Source organism: Rattus rattus, chromosome 4 (genome assembly GCF_011064425.1).
Source record: "Rattus rattus isolate New Zealand chromosome 4, Rrattus_CSIRO_v1, whole genome shotgun sequence".
Taxonomy (NCBI): Eukaryota; Metazoa; Chordata; class Mammalia; order Rodentia; family Muridae; genus Rattus; species Rattus rattus.
Window position 1 is genome coordinate 147,386,830 of NC_046157.1, and position 26,679 is coordinate 147,413,508.

Below are 26,679 nucleotides of genomic sequence, written 5' to 3' on the forward strand. Positions count from 1 at the left end.
GTGACTAGCACCATGTCTCCAACCTCACAATACAGGTTCTAGCTCACCCAAGGGGACCCACAGTCTCACGGGGACACTAGCACATGAGCCAGAGAAATGCCAGATCGATGTGGTCACCGATAGTGACAAAACCAGCCAAGAGTCGTGTGAGGTCAGTAAGATTTGGAGAACTAAGTACCCAGTGGGTAGCCAGTATGAGGCAGAGGTGGCATAGGTACCCAGCAGATAGCCTTCCAGCCAGCTGTTACTCACAGGTCATAAGGCCATCCAAACTTGGGAAGCCAGTGGCCTGTCCCTCACCATCCCTGCCACTCAGCACAGCTCCACTGGCTTCCCCATGACACACAGCCATCCTCTCACCCAGAGAGCCCTGTAACCCACAGCTATCACTTGCCTGTTAAGGGCTCCTAGCACCAGCCACAGCGCCTGCACAGAGGCCTCTGAGTATACCTAATCTACGAATTCAGAGCCACATGATCCTACCTTCCAGCCCCATCCAGATATCACTTTGCCTAAGAAGTCAAACCCAATACATGCACTCTGCTGTCTTTACTCCTTAAAACCCAGGTTGAAACCTACACTGGTGCTCTGACCGTCTTTCCTGCGCTCTCCCACTCCACCCTTATCTACATCCCAGTGGCTATATTTTACCTGCTTCCCTGCAGGTCTCTTGCTCTAGGACTCCAGATGGCTTTGGCCTTTGGCTGGAGTGGTTAGGTCTTCCCTGGCAGGGAAGGAAGGGAGACAGGGAGACAGGGAGGGAGAAGATGAGGTGGCATAGGTACCCAGCCCATCCTCCATTTATCCCCAGCTGTACTGGCTCCTTCTGGGTGGGCAGGGACAGCTCCCGCCCTGCTAGGGAGCCCACAGGACTCTATGCCTGCACCTTTCAATCACCTACTAGAATGAACCATGGGCTTCTGCCAAGACCTCAACCCACATATTAGGTAAGCACCATGCTCTATGCTAAATTCTCTTTTTAAAACGCCCATATTCTGCCAACTGGAAGCTAGGAGAAAACCCCCAGTCGGAACAGAGTCACGCCCAATCAACCTAGGTAGTGACTCTGCCCCAGCCAAGTGCCTATTGGGCTCCATTTCCCTGTCAGTGTGGAATAAAAACACTCACCTGCCTGGGACGGAGGCACGTGAGAAGGGACATGTCCTTTCAGTTCTTGGGAATTTTAGTTGGTTCCACATTGGTCTTTGACCTCAACCTCCCTCCGCCCTTGCACATTCCTCGCCTGGGGTGGGGTGGGGGATGGTGGTCAGGACTCCTCCCCATCCAGTCTCCTAGGGAGCAGCTGACCCATAGGCCACCAAGCAGGGGCGGGCAGGAAAAGCGGAGCCAGGGAGGGCACTTCATGGAGAATATTCCAAGAACCCAAACCCATTCCAAGTGGTTGTTGGTGGCTGGGAGAAATGGAATACAAGGGTGACTTACTCTGCAGTCAGGGACTATGCTCTTCACCTATATTCCTAAGTCCATCACCTAGAAAAAAAGCCTTGGGCTGAAGGAAAGAGGCCAGTACTGCCAACCCTGATAAAATGAAGACATATGGGGTGGAGAGAAGGCCTCTGTAGTGTAACACTTGCCTAGCATGTGTGATCCAGCTCACAAAACATACATACATACATACATACATACATACATACATACATACATACATACATACAGTATTAAAGACATGGTGGTAGGGTGGGAAAGATGGCTCAGTGGTTAAGAGCACTGACTGCTCTTCCAGAGGTCCTGAGTTCAAATTCCAGCGACCACATGGTAGCCCACAACCATCTGTAATGAGATCTGATGCCCTCTTCTGCTGTGTCTGAAGACAGCTACAGTGTACTTATATATAATAAATAAATAAATCTTTTTTAAAAAGACATGGTGGTGGAGAGGGGAGTGAAGAGACCCTGTGAGCCCCAAATCTAGAGCTAGCATTAGTATGGGACACATGTAGCCCCCTCTCAGCCCCGAAGCACTTCTGCCTCAGGATAAGACTTCTGCCTGCCCTGGGACCTCACTCATTCTTAGATCCTCGGTCCCTAATGCTTCCAAAACCAGATCAGAGTCCCCAGAAACAATGTCTTCCTTTATGCCAAATCTGTCCTCATGGAACCACAGGGACAAATAGAGACACAGAAAGCCTTCCCAAATCCACCATGGCAAGCTCTCTTTCCCTCCTCCCCACTCAGTTGTTCAGGTACCCCTTGCACTATGTGTGCCCACCGGAAGGGGCAGCCCCCCATATGCCAAAATGATACAGATTCTCAGCCCTGCCCCCATCCCTACTGGTCTGGCAAGTCATCAACTCCCCTTTGTTAATAAAATGGAGTCTATACTGCCTTCCTCTCAGCTCTGTTATGAATAGGAAAAAAATAATGTGACATTGTCCCCTCAAGGCCTGTTTAACCTGACTCTAGACCACATGTACAAACACCATGCACAGGTTCTGTGCCGTCGTTTTATTGTTTTCTTGTTTTGTTTTTTAGTTTCTAGGGGAAAACAAACAATCTAAGGACTAGGGAGATGGCTTAGTGGGTGAAGAGCTTACTGCTCAAGGATGAGGACCTGAGTTTGAACCCGTCACCCACTGAGAGCAGGGGCAAGTGTCTGCAATCCCAGCACCAGGAAAGAAGGGAGTTGGAAACGGGGATTCCTGGAGCGCGGTAATCAGCCAGCATAGCCAAAATGACAAGATCCAGGTTCAGCAAGAGACCTTGTCCCAGAAAACAAAGTGGGGTGTGACAGAGGAAGACGTCCCTCCTTAACCTTAGGCTTTTACACACACATGCACGCACGCACACACGCACGCACGGACACACAGACACATGTTATGACCTCTGAGCCCAGAGCCCACGTATGCCATTTCTGTCTTCTTCACTCTCTGCCCAGGATTTACCAAGATAATGTCATCCCACATGCATGTCCACCCAACATGTTACTTCTTGAGTCATAAGGTCTCAGAAAGCTGTGTTCCGCCCTTTCAAAATGTCCCGCACATAATTCTGATCCACTCATGAAAATGGTCGTGAGATAAGGAAACGCAGCTTATCTCCCCAGGGCTGGCTCGCTGCCTGCTACATAGCAGCCACACAGAGCAGTGATTGACTCAGTGCCTCCACGAGGAAAAGAATGCACGAATATATTTAGCCCAGTGGCTTGAACAGAGGGCAAACATCCCTCAGATTCTTCCTTCCCCAGCTGAAGAATTCTGCCACTGATCATTTTTCCTCACAAGCCTCTTTTTCTGAATTTCCCATCAAAGTATCAGCAGGGACATCAAGCACAGCCTCCAAGGGTCAACAAAGAATGTGGCCTGGGCTGACCCAGGAGGTGGCGCCTGCGTTATGAAATGTGGAACTGGTAGCCTCCCTTTAATCCATGTCCTCACCACCCACTCCCAAGCTGGAAGCCCAGGCCACCGAGCCTGGAAACAGGGGTGAACTTAGGCAGGGCCCTTTGAGTAGGAAACAGGAGCCCGGCAGGACAGTCTGTCCCTGCTGCCTCTCGGCTGTGATCTTGGGTCCACATCCCTGAAAGTGCAGGCGTGGCTGGGTGGATCTCAAGAAACCTTTGCTTCAGAATTCCCCTGCTCTGATACACAGGCAGCTGGAGGGTAGGGAACCCACAAGCTGAAAGTCATTTGTGAAGCACACTTAGAGGAGGCTTCCCTTCGGCTCTGTCAATATTCACTCTTCTGAAGCAGAGCAGAGCAGCCAGGGCCTGTGTGCCTACACGGTGACTTTTTCCCTGGAGTCCACTCCAGGACTGAGTCAGCCACCCTCACTCAGGCCCTGAGCCTCCCTGTGCTGTCAAGCATGGAGGCTATGAGAAGCAGTCTAGACAAAGCTCATCCATCCTCTGCATGCAAGTAGCCTTGACCCCAGCATCCCGGATCTGCAGCTGGGTCTGCATTACTCTGCCGCCTCTACACAGGCTGATTAGAAACCAGCAAATGGGGCTGGAGAGATGGCTCGACAGTTTAGAGTACATACTGCTCTTGTGGAGGACCTGGGTTCAACTCCCATCACACACAGTAGCTCCGGTTCCAGAGAATTCCACACCCTCCTCTAACCTCCACAGCCACCAGGCACACAAGTGCATGCACAGTGGCAAAATATCCATAAGCATAAAATAAATTAAATCTAAAACCTGATATAATTAATTAAAAAACATAGAGAAGGGTTGGGGATTTAGCTCAGCGGTAGAGCGCTTGCCTAGGAAGCGCAAGGCCCTGGGTTCGGTCCCCAGCTCCAGAAAAAAAAATAAAATAGAGAAATAAGCGAAGCTTCTCGGGAAGCCATGGCCATCACACCGAGAACAAAAAGTTCACGGAACCATCCATACCCACGCTGGGGTGGGAATCATGGCATCCAGCGCAGAGGAAAGCGAGCCTAAGAAAACCAAACTAAGCCCCGGTAGCAGAGTGGTTCTCAACCTGTGGGTCGTGACTGCTTTGTGGGAGGTAAATGACCTTTTCACAGGGGTCACATACCAGATATCCCGCATATCAGTTATTTCCATCACAATTAATAACAGCAGCAAAATTACATGTATGAAGTAGCAACGAAAATAAATATTTGGTTGGGGGTCAGCACTACAGGAGGAACTGTATCAAAGGGCCTGCAGCATCACAACGGTTGAGAACCACTGCCCTGTAGAAATGGCCACACAGGGCCAAGGCCCACAGTGGGAACACCTAACACAGCGCTGGACGGGGGCCTTGGTACTCACCTGTCTACTGCTTCCTGTGGAGGTGAGGACACGCATGCCCAGAGACACATCAGAGCCACCCAGACCAGTGTCCCTTTAGTCCATGACCACCATGATCCGGCAGAAGAAGGTTAGCTCAGGAAGGCAGATGGTGAATAAAGACTCATGGTGGTCATGGACTAAAAAAGCGGTCACGCTTTATGCACACGCCCTTTATCCACTGATCCATTCCGACCCATGAGAAATACTTTAAAGGAGTTCACAGTTGATCTCAGCTGTAGGGCCAGCCCAGCCCTGACAACCTGAGTTCCTAAGTGTGATCACACACACAGACATGGTAGAATGAGAAAAATTGATTCCCCTGATCTCCATACATATATCATGGCGTGCATATACCAAGTATGCGTGTGCAGCACCCACAAACAAATACACACACACATATAGATTAATTTTTTTATAAATAAAGTTGTTGAGGGGGGAGCAATAGTTTCTCAGGATTACACATGGTTGTCCTGAGGCATGTTTTGTGGGACTGAGCCCTTAACCAGCCTGCAGCGACCACAGGTGCCCAGGTTTCAGAAAGGTATGTTTCCTGACACTGTGCCGACAGGAAATAAGTCATAGCTCTAGGACTGTAACTTTAAACCAGGGACACTATCTCACTACGGTCTGAACCCAAGAGTCCCTCGCGGGCTCATGTTTTGAACATTCAGTCCCCAGATGATGACATCAGGTTGGGGGACTGTGGAACCATTCGCAGGTGGGAAAGTTTCAGAAGGTGGCCTTTGAAGGAAATGCCCACCCCTGATTGCTGGTTCTTTCTCTGCTTCCTGGGCTTCAGTGATGTGAACAGCTTTTATCACACACTCACTGCCATCAATAAGCTGACCCATCACTCTATTCCCATCATAGGAGACTGAAATCTCTCCCCAACCATGAACCCGAATAAACCATTGCTCCAAGTGCTATCTGTCAGCTCACTGTCATGGAGATACAAAAGTAGCCAGCTCATACAGAAAGCAGACACTGGTTCTATTGAGGGCACTGTTGCCAGGCAAATGCCACCAACACCCAGGAAGAGAAAGACAGCTAAACGCCGTCAGTGCACAGGATAGCCTCTAGAAGGACCTGCACAGGCTTAAATGCCCCAGTGGCCCATTGAGAGACATTCTGCCCCCTCTACTCCTCCCAGTCCTTCTGTGTACACTGCACACCGCCCAGGTAATGCATGTGCCCCTGGGAAAGGAAGTGGCACACGGGGTATTTCTGTCCACAAGGTGGCACCATGCCAGCACCTGGATACTAGCTGTGTCTGAACTGGTGCCCAGTGGCAACCAATTTCCCAGGCAGCATTCAGGCAGTGCCCAGAGTGGCATCTCATTGTCAGAGGGTGGGGACAGGAAGGCTCCATGCCTAGTCACTTGAGAGCAGGTGAGAAGTCAGCTTTGCCAAGCTCCATGTGAGAAGCCATCCACAGACCTAAAGAGTGGAAGCCGTACACAGCTAAGTGCACTTACCTTCTGGAGGCTTAGCTACCTCCTCTCCCTCATCTTCCTCTGAGGGAGGAGAAGGGAGACAGGAGGAGGAGAGGCAGGAAGGAAGGGCAGACGATAGAGATGAGAGGAAGAGCCAGGACAAGAAAGAGAGAGAGAAAGAAGTTATCAGGATTATTTCTAGAGAAAGAATTGGCTGAGGAAAGGGAGGTCGGAAGCTGAGATCTACTCTGTACAGAACCTCACTCAGGAGCCTGGTCCCTCCCAGGTCTGCAGCCAGACCTTGTGTGGATCAAGCGTCAGGTAGCAGCATGCTGGCTAGTGAGAGGAAGCCTCTGACCCTTCATCCCTGTGATGGCTGGGTGTGTCTGCCCACGGTCATAGGTGGAGCATGTGAAGGCTGTGCCTAGGCCAGTGCCTGCGTTGTTCACAAATGCATATTACTGCCCTCTTACCTGGCTGGATCAGTCTTCTGGCAACTAAAGAAAAAAGCAAAAGTTGACCCCAAGAGCCCCAGCCTAGCTTTAAAACTAGAGACACTGTCTAGTTCAGCAGACCCCAAAATGTCATTGGAAGTCCCTGGGCCCTTGTCTCCCTCCCCACAGAAAGAAACTAGGGGATGAACAGGAAATAGAGGGATGGGTCCAGTAACCATTCATTGCAGACAGTGACCTTCCCCTCCCGTCATGGTCATCCACCTCAGAACCAAAACAGGTGGCTTTGGAGTGGTTGGGGGAGCAGCATGGAAAGTCCCTGGAGCCCAGCTCCTATTCTCAGGGTCAAAGGCTGCTGACACTGGGCACGTGAACACAGGGATGAATGGAGTCTGCTTGGGTGCAGTAGGCACTTTTACCGACAGAGGAAACTGGGCTGATGGTAAGACAATTGGGGTTGGGGGTAGGGCAGACATCACGAGTGCTAGGAGTGACTCATTTCTCAAGCAAAGTTTTGTGAGCAATCAAGAAAAAAAAAATGTCTATGCTCCAGCCTCTGATGTCATGCAAATGCTCAGCATAGGAGCCTCTGGGCTAGAGCAAGGGTGAGAGGCTATCACCAAAGAGCAGACATATCTCTATACACCTATGTGTACACACACACACACAAGTGCTGGGACACGGGCCAGGGCGTCAGGCTTCGAGCAGGGCTGACCAACTCCAACAACACTGGAAGCAGGTCTCAAAACCCTAAGGCCCAGAAGATAGCAGTAGGCAGGAAGAGCACCCCAATGCCTGCAGAACACCACCACCAAGGCGTCCCAGCCTCCCTGGCCATTTCCCTCCCTCCCTTCCAGACACTTACCACCCGTGGGGTGCAGCAAGATGTCCGCTGGGTTGTGGGGTTTCAGGCCTAGAGCAGACAGCGGTGTCTTAGCCAGACCTGGAGGAGAACGTGCTGTGTGGAAAGACAGGGGTGGGGGATGCAGCAAGTGAGGTCACATCATGGTAAGGGTGTGTAGTGGTGAGGTCTGAGCAAGGGAGAATCAGCCCCGGAGCCCCCTGCCCTTTCTCTCCCGCTGAACCGCCTCTCCTGACCTTCCCTGCTTGAAAGGGAGAGAGTTCAGAAGTAACACCCTGTCCTGACCCTCCCCCACCACTGAGAGACCTCTAAGGCTCCTCCCTACAGCTACAGTCAGTACCTTTACCTCACGGAGATGTAATAAGCACAGTAGGCTTCTTCCCGTGCCTTTGCCTTTCTCTAAGACTAGTATCTTGCCACATTCTCTTTCCCCAGGGTTCTTTACACACTCAAGTGCGCGCGCGCACACACACACACACACACACACACACACACACACACATGCACACACACCCATGCACATGCATACATATGGTCTACCTAAACCATGCACACAAATGGAAGACAGGCAAACAGTCTCCACAGGACACATCTTGAAAACTGGAGCTGAGCATCACAGGCAGGGACCTCACCATCCCTGAGACTCAGCATCCATAGGCCACTGTGGTCCGTACAAAACTGCGAGAGAGGCCTTGTCAGAGCGAGGCGTGATTCTCTGGGAGGAGAAGCCAGCACTCCTCTGTCAAGAGCACAGCTTCCTGGGTGAAATGAGGCTTCTCCTGAGCAGCCCATCTGGGTTACAAGTGTCACATATCACACAAGGTCAGAAAGGGCTGCCCAGCTTTTTCCCCAGCAGCCAAAAATTTGGAGCCAAGCAACGAGGGTGGTATCGTGCCCAGTCACGAGATAACTCGGTGGCAGCTGCCGTGTATCCTAGCACATCTCAGAGAAGTAAAGAAATAAGGCCCGGGGCTCAGGTCAGGGATTTTGACAGCCAGGAGAAAACACAGCCCCTAAGGACATGCCCTACTATCCCAGGCTTTCAACAGATGAGCAGTAAGTAGCCTGCGTATGCCCAGGACCCAAACTTAGCTCCACGGTTGTTATTTTAAGGAAAAAAACAACAACAACAACAACAACAACAAGGTAGCATCCTTCGGTGTGAGCAGCAGGCATAGCTTATCTGTATGTGTACAAGTGAGTACACACACACACACACACACACACACACACACACACACCCAAACAGGGGACATCACATGTACAGACGAGACCTGCTTCTATACACCTCTTCTCTATCCCTAGGCACCCCAACGTATAAATGTGTGCAACACACACTTCCACGGCTGGACTTCCAGGCAAGGTCTTCCCTTGCTCCCTCCACACCATCTCCCTGTACTGTACTCTGCCATGGTTTGCACATGAGCACTTTCCTGTCACTTAGTTTGTCACCCAAATGCCTGTTTGAATGGCATCACCATGAAAGAATGAGCTGCCAGCGAAGGCAGGATTTCTGGGAGAATCCTGGCTAACATCTGCTGCCCAGCAGGTGCAATTGAGGGGCAGGGGATCGAGGAGAAAGGGATTGGGAGGGGATCAGAAATAGTAAAGGCTTTACTTGGTTTTCTCCTCTCCGCCCCTATCTTTGGCTTCCCAGACCAGAGCAATGTGGCCCTTCTACTGATTCAGGGAGTGGGTGACTGAAGGCAAGCAGCCCTCTCCTTCCTGAGAGAAACATTCCTTGCATTTCTCCGCCCTCCAACCTCTCTCCCCAGCCCTAGGCATTTATGAAACTTCTGGCTTCTGTTTGTCCCCAGGGCACCTATGACTATCCACAGGAGACAGTTCTGGTACAATTAACATGGCTTCCATTCCCAGCAGGGGTTATCCAGCTGTCAGGGCTGTCTGGTGCAGTGGTGAGTGGGAGGAGCCCTAAAGGTGTGAGGGCAAGGCCTAGAGAGAGAGGTGAAGCCACGGGAAGCCACAAAGCCAGCTGTAAGCAGGGCGTCCTGGGTCTGTACCACTGTTCTAGGTTTCCTGGTTCCTGAGCATTTGGGATTAGCTAATCCAAACTGAGCTGTGCTAGGCATACGAAATACACGTGGGAACTCAAAATGTGTGCAAAAATAATAATAAAATAACTCAAAGTAACATTTGAGTTTGCTTAGCATTTTGTTTTCATTTTTTGTTTTTTGGGATTTTTTTGGGTTTTGTTTTTGTTTTTGACAGGTTCTTGGTCTCAAACTTGCAATCCCCCTGTTGCAGCCTCCTGAGTGATAAAATTACCAGTGTGTACCACCATGCTTGGCTCCTTTTAAAAACGTCGATATTGCTAACTCGGCATTTTAGAGTTATATAAAAAATAATACTAACATTAAGCCGCTGGTCTCCTTGAAAATAAATCCTCCTTGTGTACATGTGTAGTACATGCATGTGTGTGCATGTGCCTGAAGCATGCACACATGGGAGCCAGGGCTGGGGTCTAGTGTATTCCTTTATTACTTTCCATCTCACGTTTTTGAGACTGGGTCTGTGGATTCAGCGAGACTGGCTGGCCAGCAGGGGATCTGCTCATCCCAAAGCTTTGAGAATAGGTGCCCCTGGCTTTTCTTGTGTTGGGGGAGCTAAGGGTCAAAACTCAGGTTTTCACGATTGTATAGCAAGCACCTTACCCACTAAATCATGTCATAACATTTTTTGATATTATAGACTATTTCAATAAAATGTTGATACTAAAAAAATTGATTTCCCTATTGAAAGGACAAATTTTCAGATTTAGTAAAAAGTTACTACAATTGATTTCACTAGCATCCTGACACATAGGGAATTTTAAATCACAAGTAAGTGTGTGTGTGTGTGTGTGTGTACTAGTGCAGTCCCATCTTCAGCTTCCGGTATGCCTAGGACAGCAGCCCATACATGAGGTCTACATTCTGCCCCTGTGAAGAACAGCCATACCCCAGGAGATGCACAGCCAGGCTCAGACAACACTTCCTGCTGGCCTTCCGTCTCTCAGGGACTATTGGACACTCAGGCCATGCCCAGACTACCTAAGAACTGAGCATCACCCATCTCTACTTTCTGTAGGGCCTTGTATCCCTCACCACCTGGCTTGACCCTATCACTTCCCCTACAACAACCTCCCCCAGTGCCTCTCAAGGTCCTTCCCCTACAGAAAGAAACACTGACCAACTTGAGACATATTTAGCAATCCTCTCTGTCTGTTCTTCAGGGACCAGTCTCTCCCGTGAATGCACTGGGAATCCCAACTAAACACCCTCCCAGGAGGTCAAGGATGGCATGAGAGAGCCGATGTATATGAGAGAGTACAAGTGACACAGGGTGCCTGAGATGAAGGTGCCTGGATTCAGACACAAGAGTGAGAACAAGCCGTGATGGTCCTGGTGAGAGAGGATTTCTTACTAGTATTGCATGGGGAAAAACTGAGTCAGTCTACACAGAAAACTCCATAATATAGACTGCAGTCCAACAGTCTGGATGCTAAGTCCTGGCCAGTCTCATCCTTAGGTTGAGAGTAGACAGAAGGGAACACAGAGTGGTAGAGTAGAGATTGGGGTGAGCTATGGCGTAAAAAGCTGTCAGTCCCAGCTCTCCCCACCCCACCCCTCCACTCACTCACCCACGCCCCAAGCCCACACCTGGAACAATCACACCGACTCATGAGGGAATGGTGAAGAGGACAAGAAATAGGCTTAGGAGGTGCTCTTACCCACGCTGGGTGGTGGGCTGCTTGGGGAGGTCCCCTCCATTTCCTCAAAGGCCTCCTTGTAGCTATGCAAATGGGGCTGCCGGGAGAACAGAGGGGGGCAAGAGAAGGAAGCCCTGAGTAGAGGTTCCTCTTCAGATGATCCTGGGCATGAGGGCTGCCAGTTTGGCTGCCCACATATTCCCTCTCCAGCTTAACTCTCTCCTTTACCCAGGTAAACCCAAACGCTGGCCACTAGGCACCTCAACAAATCCTTATAAGTAGGGGAGTGGTGGTTTGCAAGTCCACACTAAAGCTCAGAACAGGGTCACAGAAAAGGGCCTCGCCTCTGCAGAATAATGCCCTCGGCATGAAGTTGTTAAGTGAGTCCACCTACATTGGGCTATTTCAGAATGCATATTCCTGGTCCCGTAATAGATCTGCTATGCTGGAGTCTCTGCATAGGCATTTGGAAACGAAAGGTTTTAACAAACTCCCCGGTGGTTCTTCTGCCCTGGAAGTTCAAGACCCACTGCCTCTGACTTCCGAAGTTTCTCAGCAATGGGATGATTTGGGGACAAAATTAAGCATCCTAAGAAGAGCCTTATTTCTCAAAGGCTCAAAAAGATGTTTGCCAGTCTACCTGGCCCACCTTGAACTCTTAAGTCTTGGGAGTACCACCATATGCCACCCCCATGACGCTTGTCACCTCCCTAAAGAATTTTCTATGGGGACCAAGAAGGGACTTTCAGTCTCATTGTCAAGGCAAGAAGTTGGGGTACAAGTGCTATTGAAGAGAGGAGGCCTTGGGTGAGGACACAGGGAGGGAGACATCACTGACGATCTCAAGCTCCTGGAGATGCTCCATGGACTCTGCTCCCTGCTGTGCCTCCAGGACTCATCTACTCAAGGACTCACCTCTTTGGGGCGCCCTCCAGGGTTGAGGGCAATGGTAAGAGCCAACTCAGGGGAGACGCACTGGACGGGGGAGCGGACCCCAGGACTACGGGGGGATGTGGCCTCCGGAGACTGGTTCTCATACTGTCCATCACTGGCTGCCCGCCTCCGGAGTGGGGCTGGGGGCTCTGCAGGCTGCCTCTCCCGAGCCTGAACCCCTGGGAGGAAGGGCAGGGTACGGAAAGCAATGAGTAGAATAAAGAATGATGTAATCCCGCCTAACACCCCCAAACACAAGGCAGTACCTCGGCTGGGGCCTGAGCCAGCGGGGGCTACATCCCCTCAGCTCCCCATCATGCCTTCCTGTCCCCAACTCAGCTCAAACCCCAAATTTCTTCCAGTGAGGGGGGTGGGGTGGGGAGTGGGGGCTTAGTTTGGCCTCTGCCTTTAAGAGGAGTCTCTATTCTGCATAGGATTTGGGCCAAGAGCACAAAGGACTGATACAAGAAACAGATGTCAGCTCCTTCCAGCCCCCAGAGGCAGAAGGCCAGAACTTCCAGAGGAGGGAAGGGAAGGTCTCCAAGGCAACTGCATCAACCAACAAGCAACAGGGAGCCTCTGGGAAGGGCTCTTGGAAAGGACTAAAACTGCATCATCTTGCACATGGTGCTCCCAGTGGAAAACAAAGGAATGACCAAGTCACACTCTGGAGTCTCCAACCACAACAGGCTTCTGTGGTGGTTCTGATCTCAGGGGTTCCCTGGCTTCCATCCAGCACACCCTGAAACCTCTAACCAACTCCCCTACAGCTGCCGCTCAGCAATCCTCTTCCTCTCATCAACCCATGGTGGCCGTGGCCATGGTGCAGGCCAAGACCCCCACCACATTCTATCCTGGCAGAGGGCAAACGAAGAAGAGCAAAAGGTTCCACCTTCCTGTCCCCACTTCCTGTTCAGTTCGCCACAAAGGCTGCCCATGTTAGCTTCACCCTGCCTCCTCTCCATCTTCTTTCCCCACAGCTGGCCCAAGGCATGGAATCCATTATTTCACTGTGCTGGCTTCCAGAATCCTAGAATACTGACTTCCCAGGTCTCAGAAGCCAAGGCCCAACCCTGAGGGTGGGATCCTAGGCTTGATTACCTTCAGGACTCATTTCTGCCATCGTGAACACCAGGACTACAGAACGGACTGAGATCACATGAGCTCGGGACATGAACACACCTCTGGGACTCTCTGCTTAGTCACAAGTAGGAGTGTGTGCTTACACACATGCATGTATAAACACACATTCAATGTTGGCCTTGAGGAACATGCCAGGACCCTTAGGGAGCCTGAATCCCTTCTCATCCACTATAAAGGGATCTGCACAGTCCAGGTGGTCCCCAACCCCTCGTTTGCCACAGTCACACGGTTGCCATGGTCTGCACTGCCCAGGAGGCCTTCCTGCCTAATGCGAACAGCAAAGTGCTGGGGCAGAGCCACACACAGTCACTCACACACAGTTAACTGTGATGCACACGCCTGTGCTCTGATGGAGGCTCTGGGGGCTTGTCAGAGGATAGCAAGACCAGCTGCCAGTGGTATAAGTTAGATGCGGAAGGCAGAAGGCACACTAGAGTCTCCAATTTGTGCTGTTACTCAGAGGTAGCTCTCCTACCCGCACGGTGGAAACCGAGACAGATTTCATCCTGTCTGTCCCAAACTTTCTCTGCTTAAAGGAAACAAGTCCCTACCCTCAGAATGCCCGGGTTTCCAGAAAAGAAAAGGAGAGGATGTGTCAGTCCTGAGAAGGGGCTGCTGGGGACAGCTACAGAGAGTAAAGAGAGGGGGTGGCTCTGCACAGCTGGAGCCACACCAGACTCTGCCAGCAACACTAAGCTCCCAGAACTCAAGCAGTCTCTGGCTTCAATCCCGCTTCTCTGCCCTCCAACCAGGCCCTGCCCAGCGCAGGCCTCTGGGAGTGTGGACCAGCCCTAGCCCTCCTCCTCGGTTTACTCCTGGCGGAAACATTAGAGAGAAGCAGACACAGCCATTGCTTCTCTAATAAAGTTGTGACAAAGGAGCAACTGGACAAAAGCTCTGGAGGCATGGCACTGAGTTCAGACCCAAGGCAGAAGGAAACACCTAAGAGTTGCCTTCAGTTCCAAGGGCACCCCTCACCTGACCGCCGCTACCACAATCTCTGGCAATCTCTCTGCTTTTTCAAGAGTAGTTACTTCCTTGTTTGGGGGTCCTGTGTTGGCTTTTGAAAAGCAGTTTTGTTTCTGTTGGAGTCAGCCTGCTGGAATGGGGGGTGGGCGGGACAGGACATTCTCACCCATCCTTTCCTGGCACTGCCTCTAAGTCCAGGTCCACAGAAGGCAACATTAGCGTAAACGCCTAGCCTGTGGTGTGGTGGGTCAGGTACCTGATAGCCACTTTAGTTGAAATTTTTTCAGCTCCTTTCCCTGTCACCATCAGGATGGGACATGGGAGCATGCTCTAATCTGAGGAAGGGGGATGGACCAAGTGATCTCCAAAGAGTGAGGGGAGTACAGGACAAAGTTTCCCCTTGAAGAAAAGGAAAGACCCCCCACATTCCACTCCCACAAGGCCAACCATTCCCAGAGAGTGGTCCATCTCATCAGCAGCCAGTCAGGACACGCACAGTCTTGGAACACAGTGGCTCACTGTTGTCTCCCTTGGCAAGCCCATCGTTAACGCAGAGTGCTTGGAGAGCTATGGTCCCTCTCTTTAGTCTCTTTCTATGAGAGGAAGCCTGACACAGTAAAGGGGAGAGAAGAGAGCCTCATTGTTCCTCAGCCAATTGGTGACTCTGGATACCAGCTGACAACCAGGGTCAGAGAAAGAGAGAGAGACAGAGAGACAGAGACAAAAATAGAGACACACAGAGAGAGGCAGGGAAAAAGCGAGAAAGACAGAGAGACAAGAGCCCTCTCACATCCCCAAAACTGACTGAATATCAAAAGGGGGCCTGCTCCATATGTAGGCCTTCATTGAGGGCTCTCTCTAAGCCTTTGTTTACCACATAGACACAGACAGAAGTGTTCACACACACACACACACACACACACACACACACACAGAGGGGGGGAGGGAGAGGGAGAGGCAGACAGACAGACAGATAGACAGACAGACACAGAGATACAGAGACAGAGTGTGTGTATCTTATCCCCACAAGAAGGGCCATGGGGCAAGTGATCTAGTTGGTCCCTGACTTTTTCTACAGCAGGCCTTAGGGACAGAGGAAGCTAAGGAGGAAAAGCAAAGCCAACAAAGGATTCTGGGAGGTTCTCTCCACCAGGCTGCTGAGTATTGAGGAGTGGGATGCTCTGATAGTAAGGAGGTGCCCTTCCTGCTGAGAATGCCCCCACAGACAGTCCTGTGTTGTCCTCTAAGAGCTATTTCACCTGGGGCTGGCACCAGATCTTCCCCACTGCCTTATCTAGGTTATCATGACCTAATAGCTTGCGTACGTGTACACACACACACACACACACACACACACACACACACACACACACACACACATATCTAGGAGCAGTATATAGTCAGCCCCTGCCCTCACTGCCCCCAGAACAGTCCTACGACTATGGGAATAGTTCTCTGCCCAAAGTGTCCTAGACTAGAGACCATGCATGATTCATATCTCTATTTAGAGACAGATATAGAGCTATACACATACTAATACATACACCCTCCCCAACACTTTGACAAAGCACCGCCACTCTTTCAGAGTCACACAGATATACACCCAGAGTCACCCAGAGTCACCAGTCATCAACAGAGGTCTTCCCCATGGGCCCACATACTGGCCACACACACCCCCACAGACCCAACTCTTCTTTCCAGCCTTCAGATTCCCAAAAGACTGGATTCCTCAGCTCCGGGCGGTAGGACTGGGTATCCGGCTCCATGCCCAGGGCTCCAGAAGTAAGGATCCAGGATGGAAGCCACCTGCTGGGCCAGGGCACTAGAAAGCCACACAAGAGCACACTAGCAGCTCTAGGGCAAGCCATGCCAGCTCCCCTCGGGACAGGTCCACTGCCCCAGAACCCGAATAGAGCCTGGGCCCAGCTTACACTACATTCCTCACTGCTGGGCCAAGAATAAGGCAGAGGGAGAAGAAAAGAGAGGGAGGAACAAGATGCCAGAGCCATCTCCCGACTCTCCGTCCACTCATACTGGAGGATCCATGGGGCAGCAGACATTACACTGCTATCAGGAGTAGAGAGCACTTTTGCCTGGAACTGCTTAAGGCTGTGGCACTGGGGAAACTTCGTACATGGCCTTCAGAAGTAGGAACAAGCAGAAAAGGCAGCATATATGTCCTCGAGGCTGGGGACACTAGTGGGCCTGGAATCAACTAACAGGACGTTGACATCTGCAGCATGTCAAAGTACTATGCCTCATAAGCACAGGGCTTTCCAGACTGGGGGTGTGGGCTCTAAACAGTCAAGACACCCGTCCGTCCACAGTTACAGATGGGCATAGGCAGGGTGCCGGCCATGGGTCCTAGCGCCAGAGGGGTGTTGTGTAGCAAAGGAGGTGCTGGGACACCTCTCCCCGGCTTACAGTGGTCCCAGGGAAAACATAGTCTGGCTCCTTCTGAATCTTTGAAGTCCAAACCATCCCGTCTGGAGTGGCTGGGACCCTCACTGGGAAGCTCACTGGAAAGACCAACATCTTCCACTGGGCACTCTGAAAGGTCCCCTAATTACTTCCAAGCCTGTGCTCAGCAGGCAAGGCCAAGTTAAAAGCATCAGGCCTTCAGCCAAGCAGAAGGGAGGGCGGGCCCAGGAGAGGGGGGAAGGCAGGAAAAGAAAGGAGGAGAGAGGTGGGAGGAATCTCATGGGGAAGAGGTCCGGAGAAAAGCTGGGAGCTAAAGCAAGGGCCTAGAGCTTCCGAGGACACGGAGGAACCCACTAGAGAGGGAGGCGGACCGGAGCCGGTGGAGAGAGGGTCGGGAGCTGCTGCTCTGCCTCAGGCTCTGCAGTCTGGCATTGTACACTGTCCACCCATACCCCAGGGGAGCCGGCAGGAAGGGGAGGCACCAGGCAGAAAGAGCACCCACCAAAGGCACAGGGGACAAGTGGACACAGGACACAGAATGCGAGGGGACAAGGCATTAAACGACATGAGACAGAACGAAAAAAAAAAAAAACAAAGAAAAAAAAATCAGGGTTAGTCATTGTTCCGACTCCAGGATTGGGCCACACGTTGGAGGGAGGAGGGAGGCAAGAAGGCAGGGTGGTTCAGGGCCTCTGCTCCTCTGAAGGGTAGGTGGCTTTCCCTTCTAACCCCAGTAGAGAGAGGAGGGGCAGGCAGTCTGGGGCCTGGAGTCCCATTACTCCCTCCTCATGTCACGCCATCCAAAAGCCCCACCTTCTCTCAACCACCCACTGTTCTAAACCCAGGACAGACGACCAATCTGAGACCCAAGGTCTCACCCCTGTATCCTTCAGCCCTCTGTATGTCGATCACACTAGCCTGAGCAGTCTTCTTCCCCTGAAGCCCTCGTTCTTTTAGCTCCTGCCCAAAGCCACTGGGTACCGGTGGAGGCCTTGGGATAAACCTACAGGATGCGGTAGAAGGCCCTGCTGCATCACACTGTCCTCTCCTTACGGATTAACAAGCCGCCATTGTCTCACAGCCTGTGCCAGGGACTGGTACTTCCCATGTACGTTCTGTCTAGCCCCCTCCTGGTTGATTGTTCCAGCCTTGCTAAGCTCCAAGCTCTTCCCTGAGTCACTGGCTATTAGAATCTGACCTTCTCGGATGCCTCGTGGGTACCTCACACTGAATTCCCTCCAAACCAGCTCCTCCCAGGTTCTGGCGTCATCCAGGATCACCTCTATTGTTTAGCTGCTCAGGATGAAGACCTGCCTTTGTTCTTTTCTTTTCCTCTTACGTTCCACATCTAGCTGGTTTGTAAATCTTCCAGGCTGAACCTCTCAAACAAGTCTACCATTTTCCTCCCATCTCCGTGCTTCCGTGCTGATCAATAGCAACCACTTCTGAAAGGGCCTCCCTCCTCCCATCTTGGCCACACGGATCCTTTTAGAAGAAGGCAGGTGATGTCACTGTTTGGATCAAATCCTTTCTGAGGCTCCTCAGAACACACACACACATGAAAACTCCAAGTTCTTAGGATCACCTGCCAGAGCAAATTTAAGCTCACTTCAATTCCATTACCTCTAAGAGCTCATGTGGGCCACTCTGCTGTAGCCAATGGATGTACATTCATGCCCCAGGGGCTTTACACAGGCTGCTCCAGATAACGCAGCCTCTTGCTGCCCAGTGAAGTCTTCCCGGCCATGCCAAGCTCCCACCCATCTTCCTCTTGCACCTCTCTGCCTTATCTCGAAGGCATTTAACCTTCCACCTAAAATGTTACAATACCTCCAAGTTGACATCCATTCTGCCATGCCAGTAAAGGTTTTATTTGCTGTCAATATTTTCCAAGATCCTAGACTATCAAACAGCCCAGATTAAAGCTCCTGTTAAAAATGAACTGCATAGGCCTTGATCGATCTCAGCCCTGAATGCAGAATGAACTATAAAAGCTGTTTCTCAACTTAAGCCCTAGCACTTAATGCCAGGTTTCCACCCCATTTCTCTCCCCCTCCTTGGTTTTGGGGAGCAGTATCCAGATGTTTAGATGAGCCTGAGTGCGCACTGGGCTCCCAGACCCTTCTTCGGTGCAACACTTTCTTTCTCTCTTATCTCTTCCTTTGCCTACATCCACTTTCAGCTCCCCTCTGTCTCTACCTAAAACAGACAGCGTGTGATGCCTTGCTCCACACCTCAACAGACCCTCTGTTCCCTTGTACTATAAAACCACTCCAAAGAGTAGCTGCCAAGCTGTCTTCACTCCTCTTCCACCTCTCCTGATCGCTCACGGTCTGGGTCTGGCTTCTGTCACCAGCACTCAACTGAAAACATGCCTTTGAAAATCCCCAGTCTACCTAATAGGCCAGCCGGATGGGTTTCTCTCCCCACCCCCACCCCACGATGTCACCCTCGCCCTCTCTCCTTCCCCATCTTGACTTTGAGAGACGCAGGGTACCAGGCTCCACCCTGAGCACTCATAACTTAGATCCTGCTATGCCTTTGCTTTCCTTGTGACCCCTTTCCTGAGTTCTCTCTTTCCATGCCATCACACAGACCTCCTCCAAGTTCCCAGCATTAGCCTCCACCCTTGGGAGAAGATTCTGAAATCTACAGCTTTTCAAACCACGCAGCTCTACCTGGAGAGCCTCCTTCATCTCAGACAGGATCCTGTAGTCACCTCCTATCGCATCAGCCTCTTCTCCCTCACCCTGAGTGAAGGGGTCTGAACTCTCTCTCTCATGGACTTGTTTCCATAATTCTTGTTTTTCCCACGAGCTGAGGACCAAACCCAGCCTTGGGCTTACTAGGCAAGCACTCACCACTGAGCTCCTTATTAGAGATAACTTCATCCTAAAATTCTCCTCTCTCCTAAACCTGACTCCTTAAGGATAAGATATGCATCTGTCTTCTAATATGCACTGAAATCACCACCCCTAGAGGCACCAGATATAGATCCAACCAATTACAGAGTCAGTAGCATGAGTTACCTCACTTGGATAGACCCCGCCCCCAACCTCAGATCCTTAGTTCCTTTTTTTCACCTTACTGCCCCGGCTGGGACATCCAATCCAATGTCAGATAACAGTGGTGAGAGTGGATGACTATATTTTGTTTGCACTACAGATTTCTAGTTAAAGAAGCTGCTACTACATTCTGAGACCTTAACATGGAAAGACAGGAGGGACGGCTGAGTCCCCAGGCAACGAATCAGGACACAGTACTGGGGCATGGAGACCAGCCAAGGATGAAGAAGGCAGAGTAAACTACAGGAGGAACCAGGTCAAGGTCATGGCCTTGGGGAGGCTCTCCTGATCTGAGCGTCCCAGGTGACTCAATGGATTCTAATGCTTCTGCTCCCTGCAGCAGAATGTAAAAGAAGCAGAGAGTGGCAGTGAGCTGGAAGTCTGTTCACTCTGGCTCCCAGAATGTTCTACACAGTGGTTCTTCCTGGGTCTTTACTTACATAAGCAATGAAGAGTCACTGATGCCCAGGATACTGTGAAAGTGGACTCTTTCAGCACAAAAAGTCTGTTCCTTCAGGGCATGGACCAAAAGGGGAATTGTATAGCCTTGGTGACCAGATAAAACTGTCCCCTTTGTGCAGCCCAGCTTATTTCCTGGCACTTGTAGTTGATGGAGATTGGTAACAAGGTAAGGGAACAAAGACATGGTGCTGACAATCTTCTTCTTGCTCCCTGAGACTTCATGGCAACCAACACCTGAGTGGCTATGGAATACAGAAGTGGGCAGAAGTTGGGAGGAGAGAGAGCCTGAATAGAGACTCTACTCCAAGATGGCCCTCCTCCTGGGCTATTAGCAAGATATAGGGCAGGGCTCCAGAAGGGGTAGCAAATCCATCCTGCGCCTTCTGTCCAGAAGTCCCCTGGATCTGCCCATCATCACACTGGGTGTCACTGTCCTTTACAGCCTGCCACTGCTGTATAAACACTGGGACGATGACACATTGGGGAGCTTGGGTGGCCCTCCTCTCTCTGAAGAGGTAGGAGACAGTTCCAGCTGACAGAGTGAACAGGAGGGTAGCCTAGGTCAGATGCCCCATTTGGACCACCACACTGTGTACACAGGTCCCAGACTTTGAGACTCTAGTAAAGCAAAGCTACCTGTTGGAAAAACAGCTCTCCACAGAGGCGAGGCCCCAACGGCCACTTTTTATGACATAAACTTCCACCATGGTCCACTGAAAGCTAACAAAGAGTGGAACCAGGGATGTGTTGGAGGGCAGGTTCTACACTCTGAAGTTCAGGAGCAGGGTGTCTCCATCCCCATGCCCAGTCTTGGGCCCAACCCAAGAGCAACTGGTTTGCTGAACTGCATTCTTAAACCAGCATCTATCCTTTCCAGGGAGGGCGTCTCCTCCTGCCTTGCAGCTGGCACGGTGACTCAGCTGCCCCTAAATTTAGGGAAAGGAGCTGAGGACAGAGGCAGATGCCTGGCTTCCTCTTCTTCCTCAAGACACCCCACCCTGTCAGCAGACAGGCTGAGCACAAGACTCAGCTTACCAACGCAGTCTCTAGGCCACCCCTGCCTGGGTTTCCCTTCACAACCAAGGCAACCATTTTGTTGGGTGCAGGATTTCCTACCCACTTTGGCTGTGGGCAGACGTATCACAAACTGGAGCTGTGGGTTTTGAACAGTTGTTCCTCCCTCCCCCAACCACTGGCTCTTTCCTGGCCTTTCCCCTCAGCAAGTTCCTCTGCAGATCTCTCTCAGGAGTCACCCATACAGAGTAGGACTTAGCAAGAAGTTAAACAGCTGAACAAGGAAGACCTTAGCCTTACCAAGGAGAAGACTCCTGAAGTCCCAACATGGTGAACATCAGACAGAGCCCCACTGTTTCAGAGCCTTCTCACAGGCCTCCTGAGATGAGCTTAGAGGGAAAAAAAATCCCTAACACTGTCCCCTCTATTTCTCTACAACTGTCCCAAGGCCCTGAACTTTGGGGACAGTGAATGTTTTAACAATGGCAGAGTCTCCATTCTGCTTAAAATATCTATCCCCCAAGTCACTGCCTCCAGAAAGCCTTCCCTGATTGACTTAGGTGGCAAGCATTGTGCTGGGACCTCAGCTCTGCTGTTAGATTACTGCATACTTTGCCCTCTGTTAAAACCATCTGTGTACCTATTACCTGAGAAAACTACAAAGTCCCTGAGGCACAGTGAGACACTGATCCTTGAGTCCTAGTACCTGGCTTGGTGCTTAATAAATGTTCTTTACAGGAGGGATGGCCGGGTACACACTCCCAAGACCTCCCCAAGCTGAAACAGTGTTGTCAAAGACCCCCAACCTCTGCTGTGCTCACCTCTCCCTCTCCCCCAACCCACAACAGAGACCAAACTAGGGAGGGGAGGGGGAATAGGGAAAGGTTTCCCAGGCCTCCAAAGCTGTTACCTGCTACCCGATGGGCTACCAGCCCTTCCAGGTTCAGCGGCTCTTCCTCCGGAGTTTGGGAGGGATCTGAAGTAGTTTCCTTCAGTGGGAGCTGAGGCTCGGCGATGAGACCAGGGAGAGAGGCTAGGGGCTCCTGAGGCCCTGCAGAGCTATGAGGGCTTGGAAGGAAGGTGGAAGAGGCTGGACTTTTTGGCTGGAAACTCTGGTTGGATGCAGCTGGATGCAGCTGATAATCGTAAGGTGAGTAAGACCTTCCAGAAGAGAGCAGCTCCGGGGCTCCCAGGGTGTCCCCACTGGGGATATAGCCAGATCTGGACTGGGTCAGTGGGTGGGACTGGCAGGAAGACCCCAAGAGGGGCTGGGAAGAGAGTGGGGAAGCCCCTGGCCAGGCTCCAGGGACACTCTGGGACTTATGAAGAGGGGCAGCAGCTGAGGCTGGCTCCAAGTCCAGCATCAACATATTGAGGGCTTCGATGGACTGCTCAATCTCCTGCTGGGAGGCTGCCCTTGGGAACTCTGGGAGAGCGGGTATGGGGGTCTCTGCTGACAGATGGGGGCTAGGCTTGCTGCAGGCAAGACTCTGCAGTGGGGATCGCTCCTGCTGGCGGGGAGGTGGATGGGGCTGCTGCTGCTGCTGCTGCTGCTGCTGCTGCTGCCATGAATTCAGGCCCCTCTGCACAGCCTCTCGGCTGCTGCCCCCACGGGCTGGAGCTTGGGGCAGCTGAGGCTCCACATCTGGAAAGGACTGGGATCGGAATAGACCACTGGGGTCATAGCCATGGTGAGCGCTGGTCACTTGTTTTGACCAGGTCGGGTGGGGTCCCTCACGCTGGTAGCCACCTAAACCCTCCTGAGCAGAGTAGGAGGGTCGAATGGGAGCCGAGTGACTGCTGTGAACAGGTACCACCCGGTTGGCAGACTCATAGGGGTAGCCTCCCCCGTTGAGAATAGGTTCTGTGGGATAGGATTTGTCCAGACCATTGGTCAGTGGGGACAGGGTCTCTGGGTAGCCACCTTCACTGGTGTTGGTGACCCCATCCAGGGAAGACAGTGTTCCCATGCTGCCCCCACTCTGCCCATCCTGGATGGGCAGCTCATCATCCAGAATGTCCGTCTCCCGCTCAGATGCCAGGGCCCCACCATTGACATGAACCTGAGCTGGGACAATGTGGCGGCCAGGGGAGGACACAGTCGGGCCCCCGCCTGGGTGGGATCTGAGTTGCTGAGCCCGGTACATGGCACCTTGCTTCTCTCTATCTACACCGAAGCCACTTAGTAGGCGATCCAGCTCTTTCTTCTCCTGAGGACTCAGGGCAGCAGGGGCAGTGGCAGCCCCAGAGACTGGCTCATCAGTCTTGTCTGTCTTAGTGGAGGCTGTGGAGTTGCCGGAGTCGCTGCTCACAGACAGTGTGTGTTCCACGTGGTTGGGAGTGGCTGACAGGGCAGGCCTTCCGGTAGTGATAGGCCCCGAACTGCCATTCAGGGAGTCCTTCTTCTTCACTTTGGCATACAGGCTCCCATCCAGCGGCCCTTGGGTGTGTCCCACCACTTCTGCAAGGGAGACAGCAGTCAGCACATGTCAGCAAAAGGCAGGACATACTCCCCAAAAAGGAGCTAAAAGACCCCCCATCCCCTGAACCCCAAAACTCTTCTCGCTACCCTGAGGATGGCAAAGGGGAAGTACACCGGCACCCCTGGCCAAGTTTTTGGGGAGAACCCTCTTTTGCACTCAGCTTCAAGCAAGGTAAAGCATAAGACTGACTAGACTGGACTAGGCCAGTGCCCAGCTGTGGTACACTGCCAGCCGCCAAACCAGAGAGGCACAAATTACTCCATGGGCTTTAGCAACCTCCTTTTAATATGAGGGTGAGAGGCTAGGGAGATGGCTCAATGGGTAAAGCACTCACTGCTCAAGAATGAGAAGCTGAGCTCAATCCTCAGCACTCGCATTAAAAACAAATCAAAATAGCCAGAGACAGATAAATCCCTGGGTCAGCTAAATTGAATAGGCAAGCTACTACCAGACTCTGTTTCAAATAATAAGGCAGGCAGAGAATGAGGAAGAGATACTCGGTGTTGCCCACTGGTCTCCATGTGCACACGTGTACACACGCACGCACACACACACACACACACACACACACATACATACACACACACACTATAAAATAAATGGAGACAGCAATAGAATCATGTCGAATCGTGTAAGACAGTCCCTATTCACTGAACTCAATGCATTTCCAGCTGAATGAGTTGATGCCCTACTCTGACATCACGGTAAGACGTCAGCGAGTAGGAGGTATGACTTCTGTTACCAGGAGCACCATTCATTACTGAAAGGGGACGTTCTGAGCCCACTCAGCCTCTACAGTACCCATTTCAGGAAGCTTCCTCTGCTCCCATTCCAGGACCGCTGCCTTGGACTAGAGATGAGACATTTCCTCACAGAAGCACATGGAAGGTTTATGAAGACCCAGACCTCCCCCGAAGATAACCTTCAAGCAGGGGAGCCAAGGAGAGTCCCAGAGGACGGCAGGAAGTCATGTAGGACATGGAGGTACATACAAGAGACTCAGTCATTCCCTGAGAGAGGGGGAAAAGGCTTTGCAGCGGGGAGCTGGACTACTAGGGGACTGGGCAGGACCCACCCATGCTCAGTGTTGGGCTGGGGAGTCATAGTAAAGGCTAAGACAAACTGGCCCTCGCCTTCCCCAGTTTAGCTCAACACAAAGAATTTGCTAGAACAGTCCAGACAATGCCATTCTTCCCACCCACTGTCACATTTCCAGAAGTTTCTCCATATTTCCCCCAGAGCACTGTTCCATCCCTGTGGACCCCTAGTCTATTACCAGCAGGCTTAATCCAGGACATCTAGGCCTCTGTGGAAAGGAAGGAGATCAGAGTGGGATTGTAGGAGCACAATCCCCTCCCCACAAAAACCAAGCGTTCAGATCCCTGCAGCTCCCTGAATGGGAGCTCCATTTAGTGTCCCAGCAGTACCCATGCCCAACAGAAAAAGTTCTGTCCCTACAGAGCAGGGCAGGGGAGGGGTGCTAGGGCTAGGCCAGAGCAGCAGTGGAAGCATCTTCAGTATGAAGTCTTAGGGGTGTCCTTTTGTCGGCAGACAGCTCTGGGGACCCCCCCAAAGGTAACACTTTCTCTGAAAGGAAAAAGTGAGTGTTGAGTGGCTTGGGGCCAGAGGGCTGACTCAGAAGCCAGGGCTGCCCTGCCCCTGCCCAGGCAGTTCAATGACTTCACGCCCTAAAGAGTCAGCAGCCCAGCTCCAGCCCGCCCACCCCGCCTCCCCCTGCCCCCACATGCTTCCTTCTGACTCTCCAGTCTAGACCCTAGATGGCAGAGGAAAAGACACGTCCCAAAAGCTACACCAACTCCAGCCAGGATCCCCCGGTCATACAAAAGCCAGACAAAAGAGTCAGGAGAAACACACATGCCATAGAAGTCAGTCAGACATGGTGAGATGTGCCCACACTGGGTGCTCACAGGGGGTAGAGAAGCACAGTGGGGAAGTGCAGAACCCATCTCCATGTACGAGATATGTTACTAGGCTCTTGACACATGCAGTATTGCAAGGCCTGTGACTCGAGTAGGATTGTGGCCCCAGGAAAGATGGAGAAACAGAGGCAAAAGAATTCATTAAAAATGTGGTACCTGTTAAAAGCCAGGCTCTCGGTGAGAACTAATTTACTTTACGGAGCATGAAGTCTGGAATCCACAACTATTTTCTTACATTACTTACACCCAGAGAGGGGAGGGAGAGACGAAGGGGAGGGGGAGAGAAAGGGAGGGAGAGAGAGAGAGGGGTGGGGAGCGAACACACAAAAGTCAGGAATAATCCAAAATAAATATTTAAATTTAAAGCCGCAAGCACTTCGAGACATACAAACGATCTTGCTATACCCAAGAATTATCCCTCAGGCCAGAAATAAGAGCCCATGAAAACAAACCCTCATACAGAAGCTTAAGGCCAAAAGCAAGTGATCAGGCAACCACAAAACAGGGATGTCACAATCAGGGCTCCTGTGCACGAGGACCCGCATGCCACAGGCCACCACACGTCACTCAAGAGTTCTCAGAGATGCTGGCCAGACAGTACCGCCCAACCTTCCCCACATGCGCTGCAGGTCCATAGACCTACAACTCCATCCCCAGTTTCCACCGAGGCTTTAGGAGCTACACAAGCACTGGCCCTAAGCACCACAGGGTAGTTCTGTTCAACAGCCCAGGTTCCCAGGGCCATGGTCTGAGAATGTCACCAGCCTACTCTGGAGAGTGCCAGGGGTACTAGGGGACTGGGCAGGACCCACCCACGCTCAGTGTTGGGCTAGGGAGTCACAGTTAAGGCTAAGACAAACTGGCCCTCGCCTTCCCCAGTTTAGCTCAACACAAAGAATTTGTTAGAACAGTCCTAAAGGAGACTGAGGCAGATCCTTCATGGCGGCCTCTCTGTCTTCCTTGCCCTTGTCTCCAGAGGAGTAAAGTATAGGACAGGAGGCTTCCCTCTAGGGCCCCTCTCTGGCCCTATCTTTC

At 51.7% G+C, this 26,679-nt stretch overlaps 1 protein-coding gene across 1 annotated transcript in view; it reads right to left on the minus strand.

Moving 5' to 3' along the window:
- Tns1 (tensin 1) overlaps positions 1–26,679 on the minus strand; it is a 209,002-nt gene that overhangs the window by 19,595 nt on the left and 162,728 nt on the right. Inside the window, exons 19-22 of the mRNA XM_032901325.1 lie at positions 22,132–23,682; positions 12,130–12,326; positions 11,236–11,311; positions 7,509–7,601 (exon numbers count right to left, since the gene is read on the minus strand). Coding sequence (XP_032757216.1) covers positions 7,509–7,601; positions 11,236–11,311; positions 12,130–12,326; positions 22,132–23,682 — 1,917 coding nt within the window. The remainder of the gene's footprint in view (positions 1–7,508; positions 7,602–11,235; positions 11,312–12,129; positions 12,327–22,131; positions 23,683–26,679) is intronic.